Source organism: Acanthisitta chloris, unplaced genomic scaffold (genome assembly GCF_000695815.1).
Source record: "Acanthisitta chloris isolate BGI_N310 unplaced genomic scaffold, ASM69581v1 scaffold26726, whole genome shotgun sequence".
In the NCBI taxonomy this organism is placed as follows: Eukaryota; Metazoa; Chordata; class Aves; order Passeriformes; family Acanthisittidae; genus Acanthisitta; species Acanthisitta chloris.
In genome coordinates this window covers 1-23,622 of record NW_008680130.1, presented here as the reverse complement: position 1 = coordinate 23,622, position 23,622 = coordinate 1, and the positions used below count along the sequence as shown (strand labels likewise).

General features: G+C 35.2%; 1 protein-coding gene across 1 annotated transcript; it reads left to right on the top strand.

Annotated features, from left to right (window-relative positions):
• Window positions 1-1,534: 1,534 nt before the first annotated feature.
• FBXO8 (F-box protein 8) lies at window positions 1,535-14,631 on the top strand. Its single transcript, XM_009077610.1, has 5 exons — window positions 1,535-1,868; window positions 3,941-4,067; window positions 11,315-11,433; window positions 13,017-13,213; window positions 13,988-14,631. Exons 1-5 carry the CDS (start codon window positions 1,540-1,542, stop codon window positions 14,173-14,175), a joined length of 960 nt encoding a protein of 319 aa, XP_009075858.1. The 5' UTR covers window positions 1,535-1,539; the 3' UTR covers window positions 14,176-14,631.
• The last annotated feature ends 8,991 nt before the right edge of the window (window positions 14,632-23,622 follow it).

Sequence of the window (23,622 nt, the reverse complement as noted above, 5' to 3'; positions counted from 1 at the left end):
GGGCGTGCGGGACTGGCTGTGTCTCCGACCGTCTCCTGATTGCCTGGAGTCGGGTTCTGAGGGCTCTCGCGTTAGGGCAGGCTTGCGATACGACTGCAACTGCGATGAACGAAGCCTCAGCTTTGATAGCATCGAAGGAAGGAACGTTTTCCTGTCAGGATAATTGTGCCTGCAAAGCAGCAGCTGTAGGGCTCGGTTACCATAAAGTGGAGAGCGTTTATAGGGTATGTTGGGTTTTCTTTAATAAAGTAGAAGTCAGTACTAATGCAGTATTAATCTAGATTGCTTTTAGGATGATGTCACGCTTGTATACGCTGCAAGATAATTTATTATGCTGTACCAAAGTAAGATGAAGAAGACATGAATAGAATTGAAATCAGACTTTAATGGGTGGCCAACAAAGCCAGAGAAAATCAGCAATTTACAAACAAGCATGATATTTTTACTGTGATAGTTATTACAGGCAAGCTATCAAGAGGTTTCAATTAATTGGATAATTGAAAGCTTGAAAACATAAACATTTGAGTGGCCTGTGAATCTGGAGACTGAAAATGTGTGTTCAAAATAATTTAGAGCTTTAGTTTTGGAGACCACTGCTTAAAAAGCTTTATATAATAACAGTGGCTTTGCTCATCTCATGAGTGAGCTCTAAAAGCATTCATCCTGGATTACTACAAAGCCGAAAGTAATCACGTGATGATGAAATTATATGTGTCTAACAAATGGGTTATAAGCTGCTAAATAGCTGCACACGTATTAGAGCTTGTGGATTTCCAGCAGCTGGTTCTAGAATGATTTTAATTGTGTCTCACTTTGTTTCTTCTGTGAAATTTCTTCACCTGGTCCATAATATAGCAAGTATATTTTTTATTTTTTTAATATTAAAAACAGGCTTTTTGTAGTATTCTGCAGTGATAGTCTCTGTATGAGTATGTGAGCACCTTATTCTGAAGGCTTTATTTTTTGCTGCTAGTTAAGAAAGCTTGAAAAGATACTCATTTTCTTGTTTCTGAGCATCCAAAATCCTTAACTGTGTTATCACTGAAGTCATTAGACTTTGTTTCAGTGTCAGTCACAGTGTCAGTCACAGTGTCATGTGCTACCCAGTACTCAGGACATTTTTGTTTCTCTTTGTTTTGTAGCACATCATTGACTCTAAATAAGATATTTTTATAAAACTTTAAAGGAAGTCTGAAGATTCCAAATGTTCTGAAGCTTAAGGCTTCTTAGCTTGCATAGTATATAGATTATATTTGGTACTGTTTGCCGGAGCTTATTGTTAATTTTGTAACTCTTCAAGCATGGAAATTTTTGAAAAAAAGTCTAGGTTTTTTTATGAGCTTTGTTTTCAGTATTATTTCTTCAGTTGCCTCACGAAGACAGGTTACATGGTCAGCGTAACTGTGATAAAACTCACTTTTTATCTATTCATATTTTTCCTGCAGTTTCAGTTTTCCAGTGTGTGCTGAGTGTGTCTTATAAATGTTTACAAATAGCTGTCAACATCTAATTTGGGGTTTATGTCCATCAGGCTCGCAGATGGGTCAGGGACTCTGGAGAGTTGCTAGGAACCAGCAATTGCAACAGCAAGGATACAGCGGGCAAGGCTATCTCAGCAGAGAGCATGGTAGGAGGATAACTGCTAGCAATGTTAACAATACAAGCCATCGCAAACAAGCTCAAGGAGGCATTGACATCTACCACCTGTTGAAGACGAGAAAATCTAAAGAGCAAGAAGGATTCATTAACCTGGAAATGCTGCCACCAGAGCTTAGTTTTACCATTTTGTCATACCTGAATGCAACTGATCTCTGTCTAGCTTCATGTGTCTGGCAGGATCTTGCTAATGATGAGCTCCTTTGGCAAGGGTAAGCATGAAAAAAAGTATCGCCTGGACATAGTAAACATAAATAGATTTTTAAATTTGCCTCAATATGTGGTTTTTGTCATTCTAACATTAGCAAAGGTTTCCTAAATTAAATGAGATATGAAATAGGTGAAACATACGTAGTTATAAAAAGTGTTACTCTGGGTTTCTAGTTACTATCGGGTATTACTGGAGATTACTACAGCCACAAGTGTGCTTGGCACAAGTATACATGTATATTGTTACAGGCCTGTTGTTTGAAATATGGGGAGAAAACAAGGACTTGTTTTCACTTTTGTGTTAGCTCAAAGCACATCTCAGATGTTTGTATTATTACTTCTCTGGACTTCAAACAAATATGTAGCTTGAACAAGCAAACATATTCAGCTGAAGTTCCACATAAAAAGGGATGAGAACTTATCTCCTATACTGGTCAGGAAAGAAAGAGTCAGGTTTGCTCATGGATGAAGTGAAATTTCTGCACTTTAACACTTGAAACACATATATAACATATGCAGAGGTTGGATGTCCAGGAGGTAAAGAAAGGAACATTCTTTCAAATAAAGTAGTATAATATCAATGTGTAATTAAAAATATATTATTTTATATTTTATGTTTTAAAAGATTAGGAAAGGCTCATGAAATCATACTTATTTTTAGAGTAGATGGTCAGTAAAACTTGTACCTTCTTTCACAACATTTTTTTACTCCTTAGCAGTAATAGTATTAATGTAGTGGTTGAGTGGTTTTTCAGGTTACTTCTTTTCCTTTCATTGTGCCCTACATCTCTTCCTTCCCTCATGTATTTCTTTGCCCCTCTGCATTTGCATTAACTAGCTTCCCTTCCTATCATGATTTATGAACCTAGCAATAAGATAATACAACTTTTAAGTGAGAATTATTCTGCTGTTGGGGTCTGTTGTATTGACAGGAAACAGGAATTCTAGTGAAGGATGCAGGTAAGCTTCTAAGCTTGTCAGTATGCAATGTGTTGTACTCACTTCTTGTTATCAAACCCACCCTAAATACAAATAAATTCCCTACGTCAAAGCTTGAAGATACTAGACCTTTGTAATCATGTGCAGTATTTATCCTTAGCATACAGAGGGAAAAATACATATTTTCCTCAAAGTTCATTCTGAGAAATAGTACAATCATTTTTAGTGAAATATTTCCAAATAATACTCATGTTCAAAGTATACACTTTGGTAATGAAAATGTGTCCTGATTTAGCACATTAATAAAAACCTCGATTTGCATAATCTCTGTAGACATCTTCAATATTCCATATTTATTGGATGTGTTTGACTTTAGGCTTTACCAAGTCCTGTGGCTGCAATCCCAAACTCAGTCTGAATAAGCCACAGGTTCCTGAAGTGATGACAAAGTCTTTGCCATGTCCTCAGTGGTTACCTGATGGGTCCTAAATATTGTCCCTAGTTAGTTACAAAGCAGGTGTGTTGAACAGAACTAGCAGTGCAATAAGTAACCTACATAACCATATAATAAGGAATCCAGCATGCCTAGAAAGTGAAAGGGAGTTTCAAATGATAGAAGGTACAGAGGGATGGGGCTGAATCACATAATTAGGGTTGGCCAAGATGGAAAAAGAAGAGTTGGGTGGAAAAGAACAGATGGAGAAAGAGATGAATTAGTGGCCTAAGTTTGTGCAGATGTGGTGTCACACTCAGTGCACAGCTGGGGCACAAAAAAAAGAAACACAATGTTTTAATCTGTCACACTGCTGCAGGAGAACAATTTGTCATAGTTCTCCAGGAGTGCCGGAGCTTTCCGCCGTGTGGATGTCGTTATGGTGCCACCTACTGGGATACGTTTTAAGGTTGCGCTCGAATGCACCAAAACCTCTCTGAGAAGAAAACAATTATCATATAGTTGAAGATTTTTAGCAATACACATGCAAAGGACTTAATAACTAAGCATTGCAATCAACCTATTCCTTGCTTTTCCTATAGTTTGAGTATTTAGCTTTGTGGTGTTGATTACCTTTTGCTTCTGTAAAATACATGAAATTCAGAAATTAATTTTTATAATAGACTAATTTTAATTTTATAGGTTGTGCAAATCCACTTGGGGTCACTGTTCTATATACAATAAGAATCCGCCTCTAGGATTTTCTTTTAGAAAATTGTATATGCAGCTAGATGAGGGCAGTCTCACCTTCAATGCCAACCCTGATGAGGTAAGTAACTGTTGCTGATAGTAATAAACAGTTAAAATAACTGTGATTGTTGTTCTATAATTATGTCCATATATACCCCAAGTTTTAGTAGGTGGGTTTTTTGCTGTAAGGATGCTTAATGCTAAGTTACAGCACTATGCTGGTCTTTTTTTTGAGTATTGTACCTATGCACATCATGTATATGACTTGCCTCTTGTACACCAGTCTGACCTATGGATGCCAGAAATTCATAACCAGGTATTGCCTTAGGAACGAGTCAGATATCCTAACTGAAGAGACAATGGTGAATTTTAAAAGGATTATAATATGCTTACATAAATTAAAATGCTAAAATGCTTCTGCAGAAAATGAGTTTGGTTCCACTGCAATTGAAGCAGGATGAGGTATAAAGTAACACTGATTACTTCTATTACAATAACATTTTCTTGTAAGGAATTTTTACCTATTTCCACTATCAAGGAGCAAATCTTGAAATACTCTGAAAAAGATATACTGCTGAACTATCCTGAAGATCAGTTTGATTTGATTTCTGTGGATGTTTATGCAACATATATTTATCTTTAAAAATATACCCCATGTCAAATTAAAAAGTTTTCATTAATTCATGTAACTAACTGGAAAAGTCAGTTTCTGTGTTCAGTCTGTCACCTTTCAAAGAAGAAAAGAGTTTGAGAGTAGACAGCTTTTGGCTGGGAGGTAGGCAATGAATGCCCAAGTGACAGAGATAATATTTTGTCTACAAAATCAGACTCTTGCTTCATGTTTCCTAGGAAAAGAGGGGTACACAACACTGAACAAAAGTAGCATTAACTTCGTGCATATATTTATACATACACGAGGAAGTGGTAATTGAATAAATCCAAAGTAGGAAAAGGTTTAAGAGGCACGAAAAGATAGACTTTTAGGAGCAAATATTCACTCCACTGTGATACAGAAAACATGAACTTGGAACCAAGGGATGAAATAAGTAAAGCAGTTGTATGAATCATTACAATAATGTGATTTTGTTTAATTTCTTGCTTTATTGCCTATTCTGCTTGATAAAGAAACCACTACTTTTATAAGTCATGAATTAGAGTATTTTGTGATTTCTCTGGTAGAGTTCTGCCTTGAGTTCTGATACAGTGTTGACACATCAGCACCTTGTCACTTGAGTGATTAGCATTGATTTTTCTGCAGAAGTTTCACAAATTTAGTAATAAATGTAAAGTATTTTCCAGATGAAATGCAGTATTTAGGTAACTTAGATGTTTTCAATAATATATCAAGTTTAAATTGCAGCTTTGGCCATCCAAATTCTTCTTTGTATTTCAGTTTGTTTTAACATAATTTTTCATTTACCATACTATCTTAGTTTATAATGTGCTGTTATATTTCAAACTTATGTAATCTTGGTATGTTTAAAGCATTTGGAGCCTGCAGAGAAGGCACTTAAAAGATTCCTTATTTTTAAAGGAAATTAAGATCTGCAAATTAGAATTACCTTATAGTATAATTAAATTAGGTGTTAACTTTGCTATGCTGCACTTGCTTCTTCTGGGTTCATTATGGTTATATTGTACAATAGTGGTACAAACAGTCTGCTTCAGGCCTAACGAGACTAAAACCTCAGGGTATCTCCGAAGGGCTTCTGTTCCTCTCTCCCTGTGGAGCACCATAGCCTGGTAGGAATCATTCAGGGCCTGAGTTTCAAGAGAATTCACAAAGACTATTGCTTTTATTGTTTACAACTGTGATATTGGCAGAATTTTTATTATAAGGACACTGTATCTGGAATATATGATATGGCATTCCAATATTACAAATTGTGTCTCCGAATTTCCTGCCAAACTATGCTTTACATTTGATAACAGACCTGATCAAATTACTATAAAAATAGGAATACTTACAGCCACAGGAGCAAGATTCTCCAAAGGACATCGCCCATGTCATGAAAATGGGTAACCAGGCTCCACAGCAACAGCTCCAGAGCTAGCGGTGGCTCACGGGGTAGGGAAGAGCATCTACACACTTTGTGGTAGGATTCTCTGGTTAGCCATTGTTGTGTGCATGGTGTTGTGATATCTGCTGTAATTTAATGTATTGATTGTGTGCATGAGCTTGCATAATTCATAGCAGGCACTCACATTCTGCTGAAAGGATGTGCCTAATCACATTACATGTAATCTGAAAAAAACTCCAGTGCATGTTTGGGTTGGGGTTTTTTGAATGGTTGGGTTTGTTGGTTTTTTGGGGGGGTTTCATATGGCAGCACCATTGTAGCCAAGATTTTGGAACCTGGTTTTTGTTTCTTTGGAGAGAGGGGATGGTTTAGGGTTAGTATTAACACTTGAATATGAATATTACATTGTTTAATCTGCCCTCACGGTCTCTGCTGTATTTTATTTTAAAGAGTGTATGGTGTATGTGAAATGCTTCTCATGAAGTGCTTGTTTCATATCTCATGTGCTTATGACTCAGAATTTGTAAGCAACCAGAAGTTCTCTCCCACTGTTTTGTATCAGCTTTCTAACTCACTATAAAATATTTTGTCAAGTTTAACTACATAACATAGTTCCATGTAATAAAATTGAAATTGAAGGGAGAAAAGAGAATCCTTTGGTCAGGAAAGATGATCTGCTTTTGTTTCATCCTTAATGATAATGATTCTAACTGATTTATTTAATAGTGTTTATTTTTATGGACCCATTGGAATCCAGACCAAAGCTGTCAGATGTTAATGAGGTCAGGATTTTCTTTATGTAGCATAGTAATAACCAAGTACAGTAAGAGAGTGCTTATACTAAGCCTGACTTTCCACTCTTCAATTCTCATTCATTATTAGCTGCCCTTAGTTTTTGTTAGGGAGGTCAGTTTTTTGGCCTTTTCCTGATTGTAAATTGTTAGCCACTTGTGTAAGGCTACCTTACCTGACTTTTAATTACTGATAGCCTGTAGATGGTGGAATGTTTAGTGCTGTATATTTTTAACCAAATTTGAAAACTTAGCTTATTTCATAATGGTCTGCAAAGCAAGCCAATTTTGAGATGCTTTGATTTATCTATTCAAAGAATTTCAGAAGTATATTTACATTGTAGAAAGAAGTTCTTTTGTGTGATTTTGCAAAAGAGATAGAAAGGGCCATACAGCTTAAAATGCTACATTAAAGTCAGAGAGGTTCAATTGTCTAAATTATTAGTTACGGATTCTGTGTAACATGGAAAATATTTCTGCGTTCTACTTGCAATTTCTGCCATCATAAGTTTGTATGACTGAGACTGTGCTTTAAGACGTACAGTGAAAGTGACACTGTTTGAAATGTATGTTCTATATTGTCTCCACATTTGTCACCAAATAACTTGATTCATAAATTAGTAAAAGAATCTTTAAAATTTCTGTGAGAAAATATTTCACCGCTACTGTGCATTTTGTTCCAGAAGATGCACCATGAAATATAAGATGCTATATTTCCCTAGAAAAATGGGAACAATAGCACCATACATGTCTAATTATTATTTGCTAATAATGTTAGTGTTACCTAGAATCCCCAGTTAGAAATTGACATCAACTATGCCAGATACTCTATATAGAATAAAGTGACAGTCACTGCTCCCGAAGAATTTAAATAATTAAGCCAGTATTTAGACTTGAATACCTGTATTTTCTCAGCTTTTATTTAAGAATGTTTTCATTTGGTTGGTGATAAAAGTCTTTTTTTTAATATAGTACAGACTAGAAGGAAACTAGCACTTTATGTTCATACTTACGTAATGCTATTAAAATGTAAAAACATATAATTTGCAGAATTATAAATCACTTTAAAATGTTAATGTTAAGATGCTACTAGTGTTTTCCTTAGTCACATTTTAAAACAAGCTAAACAAATGCAGCAGGTGTAAAACTATCTATGTGAAATTTGAACTATTAAGTGACATTGGAATTTATTGACAAATATATTTGTCATATATTCACCTCCCCTACTTTTAAATAGGTACTAAGTAAAAAGCTTCATTGTTTCCCAACTGTGACTTTGCAAACAGTTCCATTTAAATATATAAAAGAAATCATTTATACGGGTAGAAAAACAGTGATTCCAAAATTTCTGTGCCATTAACTTGGAATATGTCTGGTTTGTTTTGTATGCATATCTAAACAGAGATGTTGAAGGCAGCCACAAAAGTTTTAGTGTTGACTGCTGTACTTAACTGTCCTGAAAGTACTCTTAGCAGAGAAGAACATCAGTGCAAAAATGAAACCAATACTGAAAAGTAAAATTTTCCTTTTTAGATATCCTGTATCTGAATGAATGGAAACAGGTAGAAAGAAATCAAGAGGTGTCAGTGCTGTAATAGAATAGGTGTGTGCCTGGGAAAAAAGGACTAACTGTAAAAAATAACATACCAAAATACAACAAATAGTTTTTGTTGTTACTATTAGTCTATAGTTATGATTGTCATTTGCTTAGATAATTTAAATCAACGTTTTCATATGTTTATATTTTATCCAGAGCTGTCTGAAATTCAGTGGTAACATTCTTTCACAGATGCAAGGTGCCCCTGAGGCATCTTTCCTAATTCTCTAATGCTGAGAGCATTATAATGCTCTGAATCAGAATTAAAAGAGCACATTCTGTGCTCATCCTGCAGTGTTTCCCAGGTGTGTATCTGCCTGTTCAGACCTGGCATATAGTGGCATGGATCTGCCTACTGACTGCAGTCAAACATTTCCTAAAACAATCACCAGCTGACTGACAAGTAATCTTAGCATAGGTTTTAATAGTTTATAGAACTACTTATTTCAGCTAGTATACATGCCACAAGTGACCATTTTAGCTACCAGAAGTGATTTATTTGAAGTGTAGGTACTGAGAGGGTTTCAAGGCAGTATTTACAGTGTTACAAAAAGCAGATTTGATGACTTGTTGTCTGTCTTTAAATGAATTTCATTTGCTGTGAGCCAAAATTTAAGAACTTAAAAGAGAAATCAGGTTTCTACTGTTTCAAAGTATTTTTGATAGCTTAGGATGAAATAAAAAGCAACTAAAAATGATGGCATGTGATGAAGTATCTTTTATTTATACCTTGTTTCCTTGTGAAGGAGTTGAGGAACATTAATAACAAGACTGTGTTCACAGAGAAAGATACTGTCAAGCATTGTGTGGTGTGGGTAGAGAGAGGGAATTAGGGAATAAAAATGCTTTGCAAAGATTTGGTAGCCTGTCAGGTGAAGTTCCTACATTGAGTTGAAATCTAGTGCATGAGAAAAGAAATTACAGCAGTTCTGTCACAGAGAAACCAACTCATTGTTTGTCTTAAGGTGTTATTTTCATCCTGCCTCCTCTCTGACATGCCAGGTATTTTCTGGATATGTTGCAGAAGTGTTTGTTAATTGCAGCACGAATACTACTGAGACTTCCTTGCCAGGCTTCAGTTTGCACTACCTTAAGCAAATACTTCTTACTGAAGCAGATGCATAAATCTCATTAAGTCAGGATATATTTAGGAGATGCTGCTCATCTTACACAAACTGCCAAAATTCTTGTGGAATTAATACACGGCTGTTGTTCCTTTTGATCTCCCATTTTCAATCTGTTCAGTTTCAATTCAAGAAAGTACTTAACAATATTTTGTCCATCCATATTATGGACAAATTTAGATATGATGTAATTTGGACTGAAATGCAAGTTTACAGTGCAACACACGTCATTATGATCCTCAGTAAAGATTCTTCTTAAAATTTGGGCCTAACATTGCTAGAACATTTTTGTCTTGCCTATCTAGAAACCCTTATATTTTTATTAATTTTATAAGCCATTCTTTTAACAAAATAAATGTATGCTGATTAGCTGTTATTTTCTATAACTGTATTAGCCAAAAGTACAGACTGGTAAAAACAGTTAATATTAGAGCTGTTTCTTGGCTTTTTGCTTGTGTCAATTGCACAGATCCTAATTTATTTTTTCCTTTTACTTGATGGAGCTGAGACTTTGCTTTACTAACTTGTTTCATAAAATGCTCCAAATCTGCACTCAGTCCTTTATTTCTTTTTTCACACAAAATTGAAGAGCACTGGGAAGTTTAGTTTATACACTGAATGCCAGGTTTGCCCTACATCTTTATGGATGTAATGTAAACTAGAAGGGCACACTTGCAAAATATTGTGAAATCTGATATCAAGAGATTTATGAAAAAATATTTCAGAAGTATTTTAAAGGTGATTTAGGTTGTGGCCTTTGTACATTATTCTATACAGGAATGCACTGTCCTACACACTCTATGTTTTCACATTATGATATAATCAAGAGATACTGTACTTAAGTGTTGCAACACTTCCTGGTAGCAAATGCTCAGACCAGCTCCGAGCCCCTGCCAAATTAAATTGAAACAAGTTGGTTAGTTATTCTCAGGTTTTGATTTTTTTATTGTTGAAAAAGGTGAATATTTTTTTAATCCATTGGGGTGGTTTGATTTCTGAGATCACAAGGAAAATAGTCTTGTTCATTGGGATATTTCAATGACCAGGAAGAATCCAGAAAATCACCGAAATACTTTCAAATTAAATTTGGTGTGTTTATTCTACAACAAATGTGTCATGGAAAAGTGTGAAAAATTCTGGAAACCATGTGAATATAAAATGGGCACAATTCTGTATTTTCAAACTATTTTTGTTAGGCATAGTGTTCTTATTTATGTATGCATATTTATATATGTTGATATTTACCTATGCTTTGAGATAAGTGTGCTTGTGTTTATTTGCATTATTACACATTTAAACAAATGCATTTATTGCATCTATTTGAATGTGGTGCATCATATACATGTGAGAACATTACTGTTTTAATGAAAGATACTAAAGTATAAACACATTATGGCTAAGATTTTCTTATTTACAAAAGTTATAAAATTAAAATTTATGATCCCTGCAGCATTTTAAATACTAGTACAGACGTATGAAAACCAAAATATTTGTCTGCACCATAAAGAAATTATTAAAAAACCATCATGCTCCTTATGGGGTTCATAATTTTAAATTTCCTACTGTGACTGTATGTAAAATCTCAACCATAACAATAAATTGTTTCTTTGCATTTGATTTTTAATTCTAGAGTGTATTGTGCATGTTGAAATGTGATTTAGAGGAAGAGGAATCATTCTGGAAAATAAACCAGCTAATTAGTAGGATTATGTTGCTACATTGTGAAGTACAATACTTGTTCCTAAATAGATTATGAAGATTAAACATATTTATATGTACATGTATTTTCTCAGGGAGTCAACTACTTTATGTCCAAAGGCATATTAGACGATTCACCAAAAGAAATAGCTAAGTTTATCTTTTGCACAAGAACACTAAATTGGAAGAAGCTGAGAATCTACCTTGATGAAAGGTAATTTGAATTTCTCTTGAGACATTTTTTATTCACTTTCAATGTACAGCACCATTCAACAGTATTTTGCATGTAGGGATGCAGTTTCAAAGATGTAAATGTGCAAGAAAATACAACCATGTAATGGTGATGCTAAATCTAAACAGTTATTCAGTTCAGGTATTTATGTGACTGCAACATTTTATAAGAAACCCAGAACATAGCACCTATAACTAATAAATCTCACATCCTGTGCCTTTCATGCATTTTTGCAGTGCTGGGCATAAATTGTTTTGAAAGTTATAGTGAGCATTTAAACTGCACAGGACAGTCTTTGTGCCCTTTGACATTCAGATTTTATAGGTATTTTGCTGCTTTTTTTGACTTGAGGTTTCTTTTTTCCCGTCTCTAGTATAGGTGTTAATCAGAAAAAGGAGTTACCAGTTTAGTTAAAAAGCTATCATCTCTTAGTAATGTTGAATCACCTAACCATTATTTGGTCACCTGCTGTTTCTGAATTGGAAGTCACACACACCTCCTAAGATGCAACAGGCCATCCTCTTGGAAACATCATGAGCTGCAGTAGGGAACACTCTCCTTACTGTAGCATACTCCTCTGTCTGCAATGCTTTCTCATGCCATCAGGTTGGGGTAGTGCAGTATCAGGAAAGAGAAGTACCAGCACGTTTAGGAGAAGTTGCAAGAGGAGGAGAATAGTAGCTGCACCTAAATAGGAAGAACAAAGGGAAAACAGCACTTCTAGCAGGAATCCTCTACTGTTTCTCATCCCCTTTGGTCTGTGCTATTAAAGGAGTCCTTCTGTAGTGTTACCACCACTGACAGTCCTGTGCTGTAAAACTTCAAATTATCAATTTTTTTCAGCAATAGAAAAAATAGGAAACCATTAACAGAGGAATTTGCAAGTTAATATTAGCAACCCCAACTGCCATTCATCTTCCCTTTATAAACACAGTGTAATCAGGCACTCAGAATAAAAACTAGTTTTTTTAATGTTGACAGTCCCATCTTAATATTGAAAGGTAAAAATTAGCTTAAACATAGGAGAAATATTCTTAGGTTCACTTAAAATTTACTCCCAAATTTTCTTCAGATCTTTTTTGCACATCTGTTCATGTAAGCTGACCTGAATCCTTTAGATGTTTGTGTTCAGTGGAAGAGGCAGGAGAGCATTACACCCTGGTGGACTTTAAAGGGGTTTTGTGAGCAAATTTTGTCAATAACAAGACACTCCTGTAATAGCTTCTAATTAGGCATCAAAATATATGACACATGAATCTGTTCCCTTTACTGTCTTTTTTAATGTCTTTGTCACAATTTAGAAGATATGAAGTCTCTAGACTGTGGTTGAATATGCATATAAAGAAACTTTGAATTCTGATTAATGTATATTTTTATAGTATTTGGCTACTATTGTATGTGAAGAACACATTTATGTAATTTTTGTGCTGTTTGTACCTTGTTGTTCCACAAAAACCAAAGCTCATACCACTCTAGAGCTTACATTTTCATTTTAGAAACCTATATTTTCATACATAAACAGCTAAAAGAAACTTCTCTAATAATGTGGGTTTTCATTCTACCAGGCGAGATGTTTTGGATGACCTCGTGACACTGCACAACTTCAGAAATCAGTTCTTGCCAAATGCACTGAGAGAGTTCTTCAGACACATTCATGCTCCTGAGGAGCGTGGGGAGTACCTTGAAACTCTCATAACAAAGTTCTCTCACAGATTCTGTGCTTGTAATCCTGATTTGATGAGAGAGCTTGGCCTTAGCCCTGGTAAGCAAAAAAAGAGCTTTGATGCAGTGGATCAGTCTTTATGTTTCTGGAGGATGCTAATGTTTATGATAGTTTTAAAATCAGCACCTAAACAAGTATTTCTGAAAGTACAAACATGGCTTGGGTTCAATATACAGTCATCATCCCACTTGGGCTGGAAAAAACCCAAATACACAGATTCTTTTTTTAGCTGATTAGTGTGGGTTTTTTCCATGTTATCTTTCCTTCACTTTTGTCTGTGCTTGAGCTTTTTGCTATCTCTAAATTTCCTCTTGCAGAGTCTTACACACTTAACATTTTACTTTGTGGATAGTCTCACAGAAGCGAGAGGGAATTCTGGGCCTCACTCAAGTTAACAAGCATTTCTAATTGGTTGGGAGGGGAGGCAGTTTTCAGCAGTGGAACTACTTACATATTTAAGAGATAAGCTTTTGCAGAATATTTGCTTTAGGTTACAAAAACTTCAAGATTCTGTTTAAATGAACGTGCATAAAGCCCTTAGTGACTTTTGGATTATGTGGAAATATTAAGAGATTTTTAGCTTCTCATTTGGCAATGTGTTGACTTTGAAAGTTGCTATATTAAATTTTATTTCACTGGGATACCATTTTGAGTTGTTATATATGTGTGTGTATATATATGTATATATATATATGAAAAAAATAAAATTATGAGCCCAAGTGATGAAGACTGTAAGGTTCTTGCATAGGGAACAATATTTTTAGTGGTCACTGTTTCATTTTTAAAAATTTTTTTCTTTATTCTCTCGTCTAGATGCAGTTTATGTACTGTGTTACTCGTTGATTCTACTTTCGATTGATCTAACAAGCCCTCACGTGAAGAACAAAATGTCAAAGAGGGAATTCATCCGAAATACACGACGAGCTGCACAGAATATTAGTGAAGATTTTGTAGGGCACCTTTATGACAACATCTACCTTATTGGCCACGTGGCTGCCTAAAAGCACAATTTGCTAGCACTTAAAATTTGTAATTTTCAAAAATTACATCAATTGAAGAAATGAATTATTTTGTAGAGATGGGGGTTATTTTAGTGCTGGTCATTCTAACCTCTGTATGCAATCAAAGGTTGTATGTGTAAGTGTGTGTATGTGTAAACTACCTTTTCTATCTGTTTGCTGTGGGAATGGAAGGATTTGGTTTTCATAACGTTTTTTTAGTTTTGCACAAAACAATGCCATTAGTCTGACACAGCCATTTATGAATGTTAAACTGACATTTCAGTCTAAGCTGACATAGTGGTGAATTTGTGCGTTAGATCTGCTTGAAACTTTATTAAGTTCATTCTTTTTAGAAAACCATGTAATGTGTATATATTTAACTAAAGAGATTTATAATCATAATTATTTTATTGTAAAATATTTTAACTAAAATTTCTCCTTTTATCTCTTAAAATAGTGTTGTACTTTCTTCTGCATTTTTTACAGTACTGACTACCTCAGATACCTAAGTTAGAAAAACATTGGTCTGAATACTACAATAAAGTTTATTCTAGGAGGGGACAGAACACCTGTAAATTATCTAAGCTGATATTTAACACTGTATTGACTAAGTTGAATTAGCATATTGCCAATCTGCTACTGACTCAGTTTTAAGGCTTACAACCTCTATTTTAGCAGAAGCCTGATGTCATACAGGGATAGCCAAGGGAAATTGTGCAGTATACATGGAGTTTTATATAATTTACGTACATAATCCATATTGCAGACACTAGTTTTTAGGGAGCATAGGGCAACTTCAAGTACCCATTCAGCACAGTAAGCAAGGAAAAATCTCAACAAGGAAAGTGGTGGGGCCGACTAATGTGTTGCTGCTTTCAGCTAGTTCCCTCAGTCTAGAAGTGTCAATGATGGAAATGCTTAGGCAAATACATACCAGATGACTCATTGCTAAAGCTGTTAAAAACTGACGGTGCAAGATTAGAGCAGTGACTGTGCAGGATTGGAGAGCCATTTCAGAGTCAGATACTGAATTACTTTCTAAATCTGTCATGTAGCTAGATTTTAAGCAGTTCTAGATTTATGGAAATACTTCGAAAATTCCTTTGGTCAGGTTGTGTTGTGACATTTTTTGAAGTGTGTAGAATATTAAAGTGCAACTGCTGTGCATGTGCAGGAATTGAATGAGGATTTGCCTGGTTTTTGTTCAGACAGCTCGTAGAGTAGTACTTTTCTTAAATTGACAGAGCATGTAGTTGAAATAAGAGCTGTTCCTGATTATATTTGTTTACATAATATTCAGCTATCAGTAGCATCTGGATTCATCATGGTAACACCATGAGGGTGAGGTAGAAAGGTATTCTTTGTTCTGTTTTACAGATTATTCAGATTTTTTTATGCACAAAGTCTGTGGCAGAGACAGGAGCTGGATGCTGGTCGTACTCATAGGCATGCACTTTGCCTACGCTGCTGTACTTTTTTAATTACATTACCTTTAATCAAGTGTAAATGCCATTTGTATTTATGTAGCACTTACAGCCAAAGCCAGGAGCCAGCAGTATTGCAGCTATCTTCCAGACAGGTTTGCACTATCACTTGCCTCTCAGGATAACTACTCATCACTTCACCCTGTGTTGTTTCATGTATTTCAGACAGTCCAAGGATGCATTCCGCAGTGGTCAGTTAATCTCAGACACAAATAAAGAGTATGTGGTACAGTGGGGAGCTTTGTGTAAGGCACAGGTATCTGCTCCTGTATTACAAGGAGAAAAAATGACAGAAAACTCCTAACATAATCTGTGAAGACAGCAATAGGGGCAAGTGTCTCTGGGCTCCTTAAAGTGATCTTAGATGGAGACCACAGAACTTAGTTTTCTAGAAAATGCTACTCAGAAGTTACACTGAATTCTTCAAATGTATATTTTAATCTTAGTAGAAAATGTTTTCTTCTCAAGCCACAAATGAAGAGCAAGGCCTAATTTTCTTCTGACTTGTATTTAGGTTGACATTAGTGAAACTGGTTTTGATTCTCTATTGGTAAGAGAGTAAGAACTTAGTCTGCGCATCTCTTAATTTTCAGTTACCCTGATAGAGAACAAAGTTTCCAGGCAGACAGAACATGTGTTTTTCTGGAATAGATGAGTACATGTATTAGCAAGGTTTAGAAAGCTTCAAGGCCAGTGTAGCAGCCAAGAAGATAAATTAGAAGCAGGATGCTATCATTAAAGTTTCCATAAGACACAAGTCCAGGGGAAAAGAAAACAAACCCCTAATGACATACAGATAACAGCATCTGATCATCACAACAGGATTTGGAGCAGTGTTAGGTGGTTAGTGCTCAACTCATGTTATACATTATGTTACTAACTCAGAGTTGAATAGAAAAGAGCAAACACGATGTGCCAGGTGTGAATTCCCTCAGAGGCAACCAAGAAACAAAAAATTAGTCTAGACATTTCTTTGTCCCTTTTCCAGTTTAACTGTCAGTCCAGTTTAACTCAGAGTGACTGAGAAGTGATTTTTTGCATTTTAACAACCTAGACTTTTCATGAAGTTAGAAAATTGCCTGTCTTAAAAGGAAAAAAAAGTCTCAAGCAGGTGTAATAGTACTCTTACAAAGTGAGAAACTTCTTTTAGTCATCCTCCAAAAGCCCTTTAAAAAACTTAAGTTTTGAGCAGTGTCTTCTTCAATGCACTTGGTGTCTTCACACACATTTTAAACAAAAATTATGGTCGATACTTAGTTGATCCTGGTATCACTAAATGATGTGATGTGGAAATAGCTACTTGATTAAGCACTTCAGAAGACTTAGCTAGAGGATGCTGAGCCTAATTGCGTGAGCAGGACCATGCTTATAACTGCAAAGTGATTCCTGAACTATTGTGATTCCACCAGTGTGTGTCCTTTGAACTTTGGCCATGTGGTGTTGCCTCTATGCTAACTGTACACACTGTAGAAGGCACTGAAAGAAAGAATGAGCCTGCAGCCCATCCCCCTGCAAACATGAGCTGTTCTGGTCATAAAAGACACTGGAGTTGTGTTCTGAATGGCTATTTCTGAAATTTTGCTAACTTCAGTGCATGCAGATGTGACAGGAGGACAACTGTTCTTTGTTCACGTAGGGGAAATGAGAGTCCTTTATGTGTCCATGTAAAGTGTCACATAATACAGCTCATTTTTGCCTATATTAAATTCTGAGGCTCTCATATTTATTCAATGAATGTGGCATATATACATATTCACGTGGGTTAGTTATAGCATCTGATAGTCTACATTTTCTTAAACTATTTCTGTCTAGAATACTTTCCATTCAAACTATACAATGCTTTTATGCTTTGACTTTTTTAAAAGAAAGCTGCTTCAACATACAAAAGCCCAAACAAGTGCAAGTTAGCGACATGTTTGTCAATTTTGAAGCAAGTGAGAAATTTGTATTCAGGAAAAAGAATTAAATTTTTATCTCTTCAACCTTTCCTTCCTACCTCCCGCACTGGAAAAAGGAAAATTATAAACTGTTTCAAAATACAGCTTTAGGAAAATAAACTGAATAGCTGGGCAAATAAATGTTATTATTTCCTCATCGGTATTCTGCAGTTTATTAATGTTCTTTACATAAACAAGTTTATCAACAGGAATGGCTCTTTGAAGGGGTAATATTTTTGTTCTCTGTGTAAGGATGTCATTGTGCAATCTGATATTTTTTTATAGTTTTGTTTTTAGAAAACAAGTATGAAATTATTTTAGGTACTTAAAGAGCTATACCTACTTGATCATGTTAAAATGTCAAAATAATAAGTATTTTTAAAAGTCAGATTTACTTGCCTTCTATTGGATTGGGCTTTTTTTTTATTTTCAAATATTTCATGTACATATCAAAACTAATAAACATTAAGGCTGATGACTTGTTCTCTGCCATTGTAAAATCTACCACTCTAATCTCAAAAGCACTATTAAAATGGACAAAGAACAGACTGGAACTATTTCCTGTGTCTCCCATAGGCACATTATGGTTTGATTTTTCCTCAAATAAATAATGCACAAACTTTTATAATCTGCATGTGATTTCACTAGGATAAAATTTTGTGTGATGTTCTAATATTATGTATTCGATATTAAAAGTTTAGACTTACCATGCAATATGTGTAATTAAATCATAGCCAAATAGCTAGGATTAGTTACAGAAATGCATATGAAAAAATCTTTCAGGAGATCACATCGCTCCTTCATCACCTAAGTGCTTTTGCTGACATTAATGTTAGTAAATTTGCAGTTTCCCTTTCTTAGTCGCATTAATAGGCTTAGGGAAGAGATGGGTTAGAAAATATTTTGACAGAATATTTCCATTCCCTATGTGAAGTTTACTTGTATTAAAAAGGAACTTTCTGTATTTACAATTTTAAGAAAGAAAAAACAAGAAGGAAGAGGCTCTGATTTCAGCTGTGTGGTTCACTCGTAGCACCTTATACAGAAAACAAGGCAATCCAACACATGCATTGTTTTTTAAGCTTAAAAATACTGCTTATTAATGGAGTATGTATACATAACAGAAATCAAGCATATTTATGTGAAAGCAACATGATCAAGATACCAGTTCTTTTCAGAGAGAGTATTCATTTGTAAAAGTTAGCTTTCTTCTTGGCAGTGTTAGAGAGGAATGTTGCATTTAATTTAAAATGATTAATGAGATTTTGTCAGACTCCCTGCATTTACCACCACTGCAGTTTGTCAGCACAACAACCTGGGAAGCCCGGACGCCACTCTGTCGCCCAAAACGGCTTTCCAGGAAAAAATAAACCTGAGTAACTAGTGCCAGGTACGTGTCAATGGTATTGTCTTTCAGCTGTTGAAAGTTTAACTCTAAGTTGAGACATTTACACATTCTGAGGAAGTGAACCTCATTTGTTATTTCAATAGTCTGGTTTTGACAGTGGTTACCAGTGTAAGCTTAAGTTTTCAGAGCAAGCATAGCCTTTACTATGAACCTTATGGAAAATCCTGTAATCCATGCAGAAGAGAAATTCTTTTAAAGGAAAAAAATGTATCAAAGCTTGTTTAGCTAAGTTTTCCTGGAGAAAGACCATCTTGCAACCTGTCTCATTTATGACTGTATTCTATTAGGAGGATCTCATCCTCTGAGCCCTACACATGCCAGTAGGTTGCTGAGTGACAAGGAATGCTCTGTTGGACTTGAAGCAGATGCATCTGTGTGCACATGTATGCCAGTAGCCAAAATCTGACAAGTTCACAATACTTTTCATACATGACTGCAACATAAGAAAATGAGTAATTCTTTTGAAATATAAGGCAGATACTGAAAAATATTTACAATTTGTCTTTTTTGCCCTCCCTGTGGAAATTTATTCTGTTGTTTTACAGCTTGAGCAACCTGGAAAGTTCAATTTAATTTCAAAAGCAGCCTTCCCCTTCCAAGAAAACATATGCCTGCCTGTGCTGTGCAAGTCTTTCTGCAGTCACATAACACTGTAGGAACAAACTGACCTTTCATTCACTCCTCTGGACCCTATACACAACAGTTCTATCCACTAACTCATCAGGTCAAAAATCCCATGAGGCTTCACAGAGATGTAGATGGTGAAAAAGTCTTAGTACTACTATGCTACACCAGGCAGAACATACTTCTTATGGAGCATGACGCCACACATATTCTTTGCATGACTTTTATCTTAGCTATTTCTATGTGTTAACAAAAGTATTTTCACAACTGCAGTTTCCCTGTCTTCACATCCAGAATTCAGACTAATTATCATCATTACATGTAACATAGTTGAAGTGAAACATATTTTTATAACTGGAGGATTTCTTAAGCTTGCCTTCTGCATTATTATTCACCCGCATGACAAAACAAACGAGGAAATCGTGGAACTGCTTTAGAAGTGCCAGAGAAGGGCATCTCTCAGCATGCTTCTTAGTAACAATCAAGATGATGCATTTTTTCACATTTCTTGTTTCTATATTCCACTTAGGAATTTATATCAACAAATGTATTTGTTACTGTTCCATGCTGTCTGAAGCCTGACAGTACCATTTCTGAGTCATACTAGCAAAAGCTAGGCTTGCTTTGGTTGGGTTTTTTTCTGGCACAGCAGGAAAATTTAAACTAAGTACTTGACAGTCATCTATTGGAGGAAAAATATGATAAAAATGCTTGAATCTTTTTTCCCTATATCTAAGGTTTATATATGTAATAAAATACAGAAGTCACGTGATTAGTAATCAGCTTTTGTTAAATTATTTTTCAACTTTTTAAAATTAAATGTATTAGTATATGATTTTCCTTTCTTAGTATTAAGTGTTCACAGTGTATATAGTGCAGCATAACATAAGCTGAGAATCACAGCACTTAAAGGCCTAATTTGAATATTTAAATGGTACTTAGGCATTGTACTGACTTCCTGCAAAAGTTAGATTTTATTTAAAATCATAAAGACCCTGAAATGTATTGAAAAATCTTTTAACTGACTGATATTTAGTAATATTAAGTTAAATTGTCAAACAGAAATCAAGATTTATGGTCTGAATCTAAAGACTCAAATTAGTAAACTGGAAGGAAAGCCAAAGGAAGACATTTTCTTTTATAAGACTTTTCATTAAAGGTTTCATTAAAACTAGACTTTTGTTGGGTTTAATGCAGATTGAGACAGAAGTTTTGAAGAGATGAGATTAGTGGTTTCTATAACAGGATACCTAATCCCAGCCATTTTCATACCTCGTCCTCCCTCTTTCCTGCAATAACATAACAGCCTTCCTGCCCTGCCCAACATGTCTGCTCCTCTCCACAGCTGCCCACAAAGGCTGGGCAGTCTTCCTTCGCAAGGCTACTCTTCTCTTCCCCCCAAATCAGTAAATAGACTGTGTAATCTTATTATTTTTAAAATGCGAAATGTTCTCTGTAATTTCTTAACAGTGGTTGTATAACAGAAACAAGAGAAATTAGTAGTTAAGATGTAGTCTCAGTGAGTATCAGTATTTTCTAAGGACAGTTGTTCTGTTATACAAAAGGAACACCCATGTTGTCAATTATACAGTTTTATGTCGATAACTTCAACCCATTCCAAAATCATGCTCAAATTAATTTCATGAATGCTGATTAATGACCTTTATTTTAGAAGTTGTTTACTATATATTTGAACTAAGAAGAACTTTACGTAGAATATGAGATGATACTTGGAGAGGTTTGTCTGCATTATCCTTACAACACACCCATCAAGTTACACCCTAGTAAAATTCTTGCCTCACCACTAGCAAAAGCAAATTAGTAATTCAAGGGAGTAGAGTCAGGATGTCAATGCATTTTGGAAGAAGCAAAAGCTTAGAAATATCTTTAATGCCTCACCTTCTGACAGACCTATGGTCCCAGGACACTGTTTAACCTGATAAATGTCACTGTGTTACCAACTAAAACATAACAGTATTCTCAAAACTTTTTGGATAATCTATTCTTAATAAAGAAGAGAAGCAAAAGGAGGTTGCCTCTTTGGAGGCTTTATGCTTACTACAAGTATTGCAAGTAATTCTATTACTTCATACAAGTAGTGCCAAAAAGCATTTACCCTCAGAGAACCATGATGCCTAGGAGATCTGTAAAACAAGTAGCAGAGTCCTACCTGTATAGGTATAGCAGAATATTGCTCTAAAAGAAAAGTTGTCTCAGTTTTAGCAAGCTATGATGTCATTTTCTCAAGCTGTGATTAAAGAGCCCATTTGGTTGTGCCTCTTCATAGCCAGTTCTCAGTGTACAGGTGTACTGCATAACGTAGCAAAGGAGAATTTGTATGTTAATAGACTGATGAATAGTAACTTGTCTGCTCTGGCTAGTATTTCTCACAAACTGTCTTTGGTGAGTCAGTAGCATTGCAAGATCTTCTGGAAAGACATCTGTCACTTGCCATATCACAAAATTAAGAAGAAATGCTCAAAGGCTGAGGAAATACGTTGAGGGTGGGTGTGATGTTTATACTGTCAAGTGTGTGTATGCAAAGTTCTCTCCCCCTTTCCTCCTTTTTCACTTTCTTAATTTCCAGAAAAACTCATTTGTATCAGTTTTAGCAATCATTTATCTTAGAGGGGAAGTCTGTGAATCTTTGAGGGTAAAAAAGCATGAGCTTTCACAGTTTTTCAATAACATTAAAATCACTTACATCAAAATTATTAAGACTTTACAGAATCTTCACCTACTATTTTAATTATTGTTATTTAATGTACTATTTTAACTGGAAATTGTCAATTAATACTTTTATCCCTCATTGTGTCAGTGTTGTAAATCACATATCAAGGCAAGTTTCTGTGAAAGGACTCCGTAATACATTGCTATGGAAAATAATACATCAGGTCCACAAGAATAAAGCTTTGACTGATGAAGCTTTGACTTACATAGTGATAAGTATAAATTGTTATATGATAATGAAATTGCCCTTAAGCAAACAACTGATCTAATCCATTTTAAACACAAGTCCTTAAAAGGGACATCTTACATGTAAGCCCAATCCCTATTCTACTGAATACTTTCCTATTTCAGTGAAACTGCTAATTTACACCAGCACAGAATATGCCCTTCTCTTTTAAGTCTTGAAACTTTATTTTCTCCTACCTTGATATGTAACTATTCTTTCTGCATTACTGTCATGCTTCAGATCTGTTACGGCCTTCATGATAAGGATTCCTTGTTCACACATGTACTTTTGCAAGCAAAAGACTAGGTGTCAGAAAGAGAGGGCACAAACTCCATGCTGTGCAGACGTCTTATTATCATTAGGAACAAAAAACAAAACCACAAAACAAAGCAAAAAAACACAGTGCACTTTCAAGGACCTATCCCTATATACAAATATGTTTCAAATTAGAGGCAGACTATAAATGACTGCAGCATAAAGAATACTTTGCTGACTAGCAAATCTGGTAAACTCATGTCTTTTCCAGATCTATCTACTGCAGTGTATTTTAAAATGACCAGGTTTCACATTTTTCAGCCACATATTCTTGAAATTATCTCTCTGACTGTAAGCAGAATAAGAATGGTTTTTTAAGTCTCCAACTTGCTTAGGCATTTTTTTCTTTCTCTTAGGCATTTTTTTCTTTCTCTTTTTCAATATTTCCCTGCTGGTATTAAAACATACAATGTAACATAACTTCCTAACAATACGTCCTACTTTTTCACTGCAATTTCATGACTTTGTCAGAATCTTTCTAGATACGTTTTCTCTTAGAAAGGCTTATAGAAAAAAATAATTGTAAATACTCCAAAGTTGGCAGGGTTTGTATGTATGTATTTATGCCTTGTATATATCCTAGGCTCCTGGTCTGCTTGCTTGCCAGGATGATTGATTGACTGCGTCCCGAAAGATGTTTATAGAAACCGGCAGGCTCTGTATTTGTACAGAGCTGCAAACACCCAAAGAAAACCGAGCGGCCGGTGATGCCGCTGTTGGCTG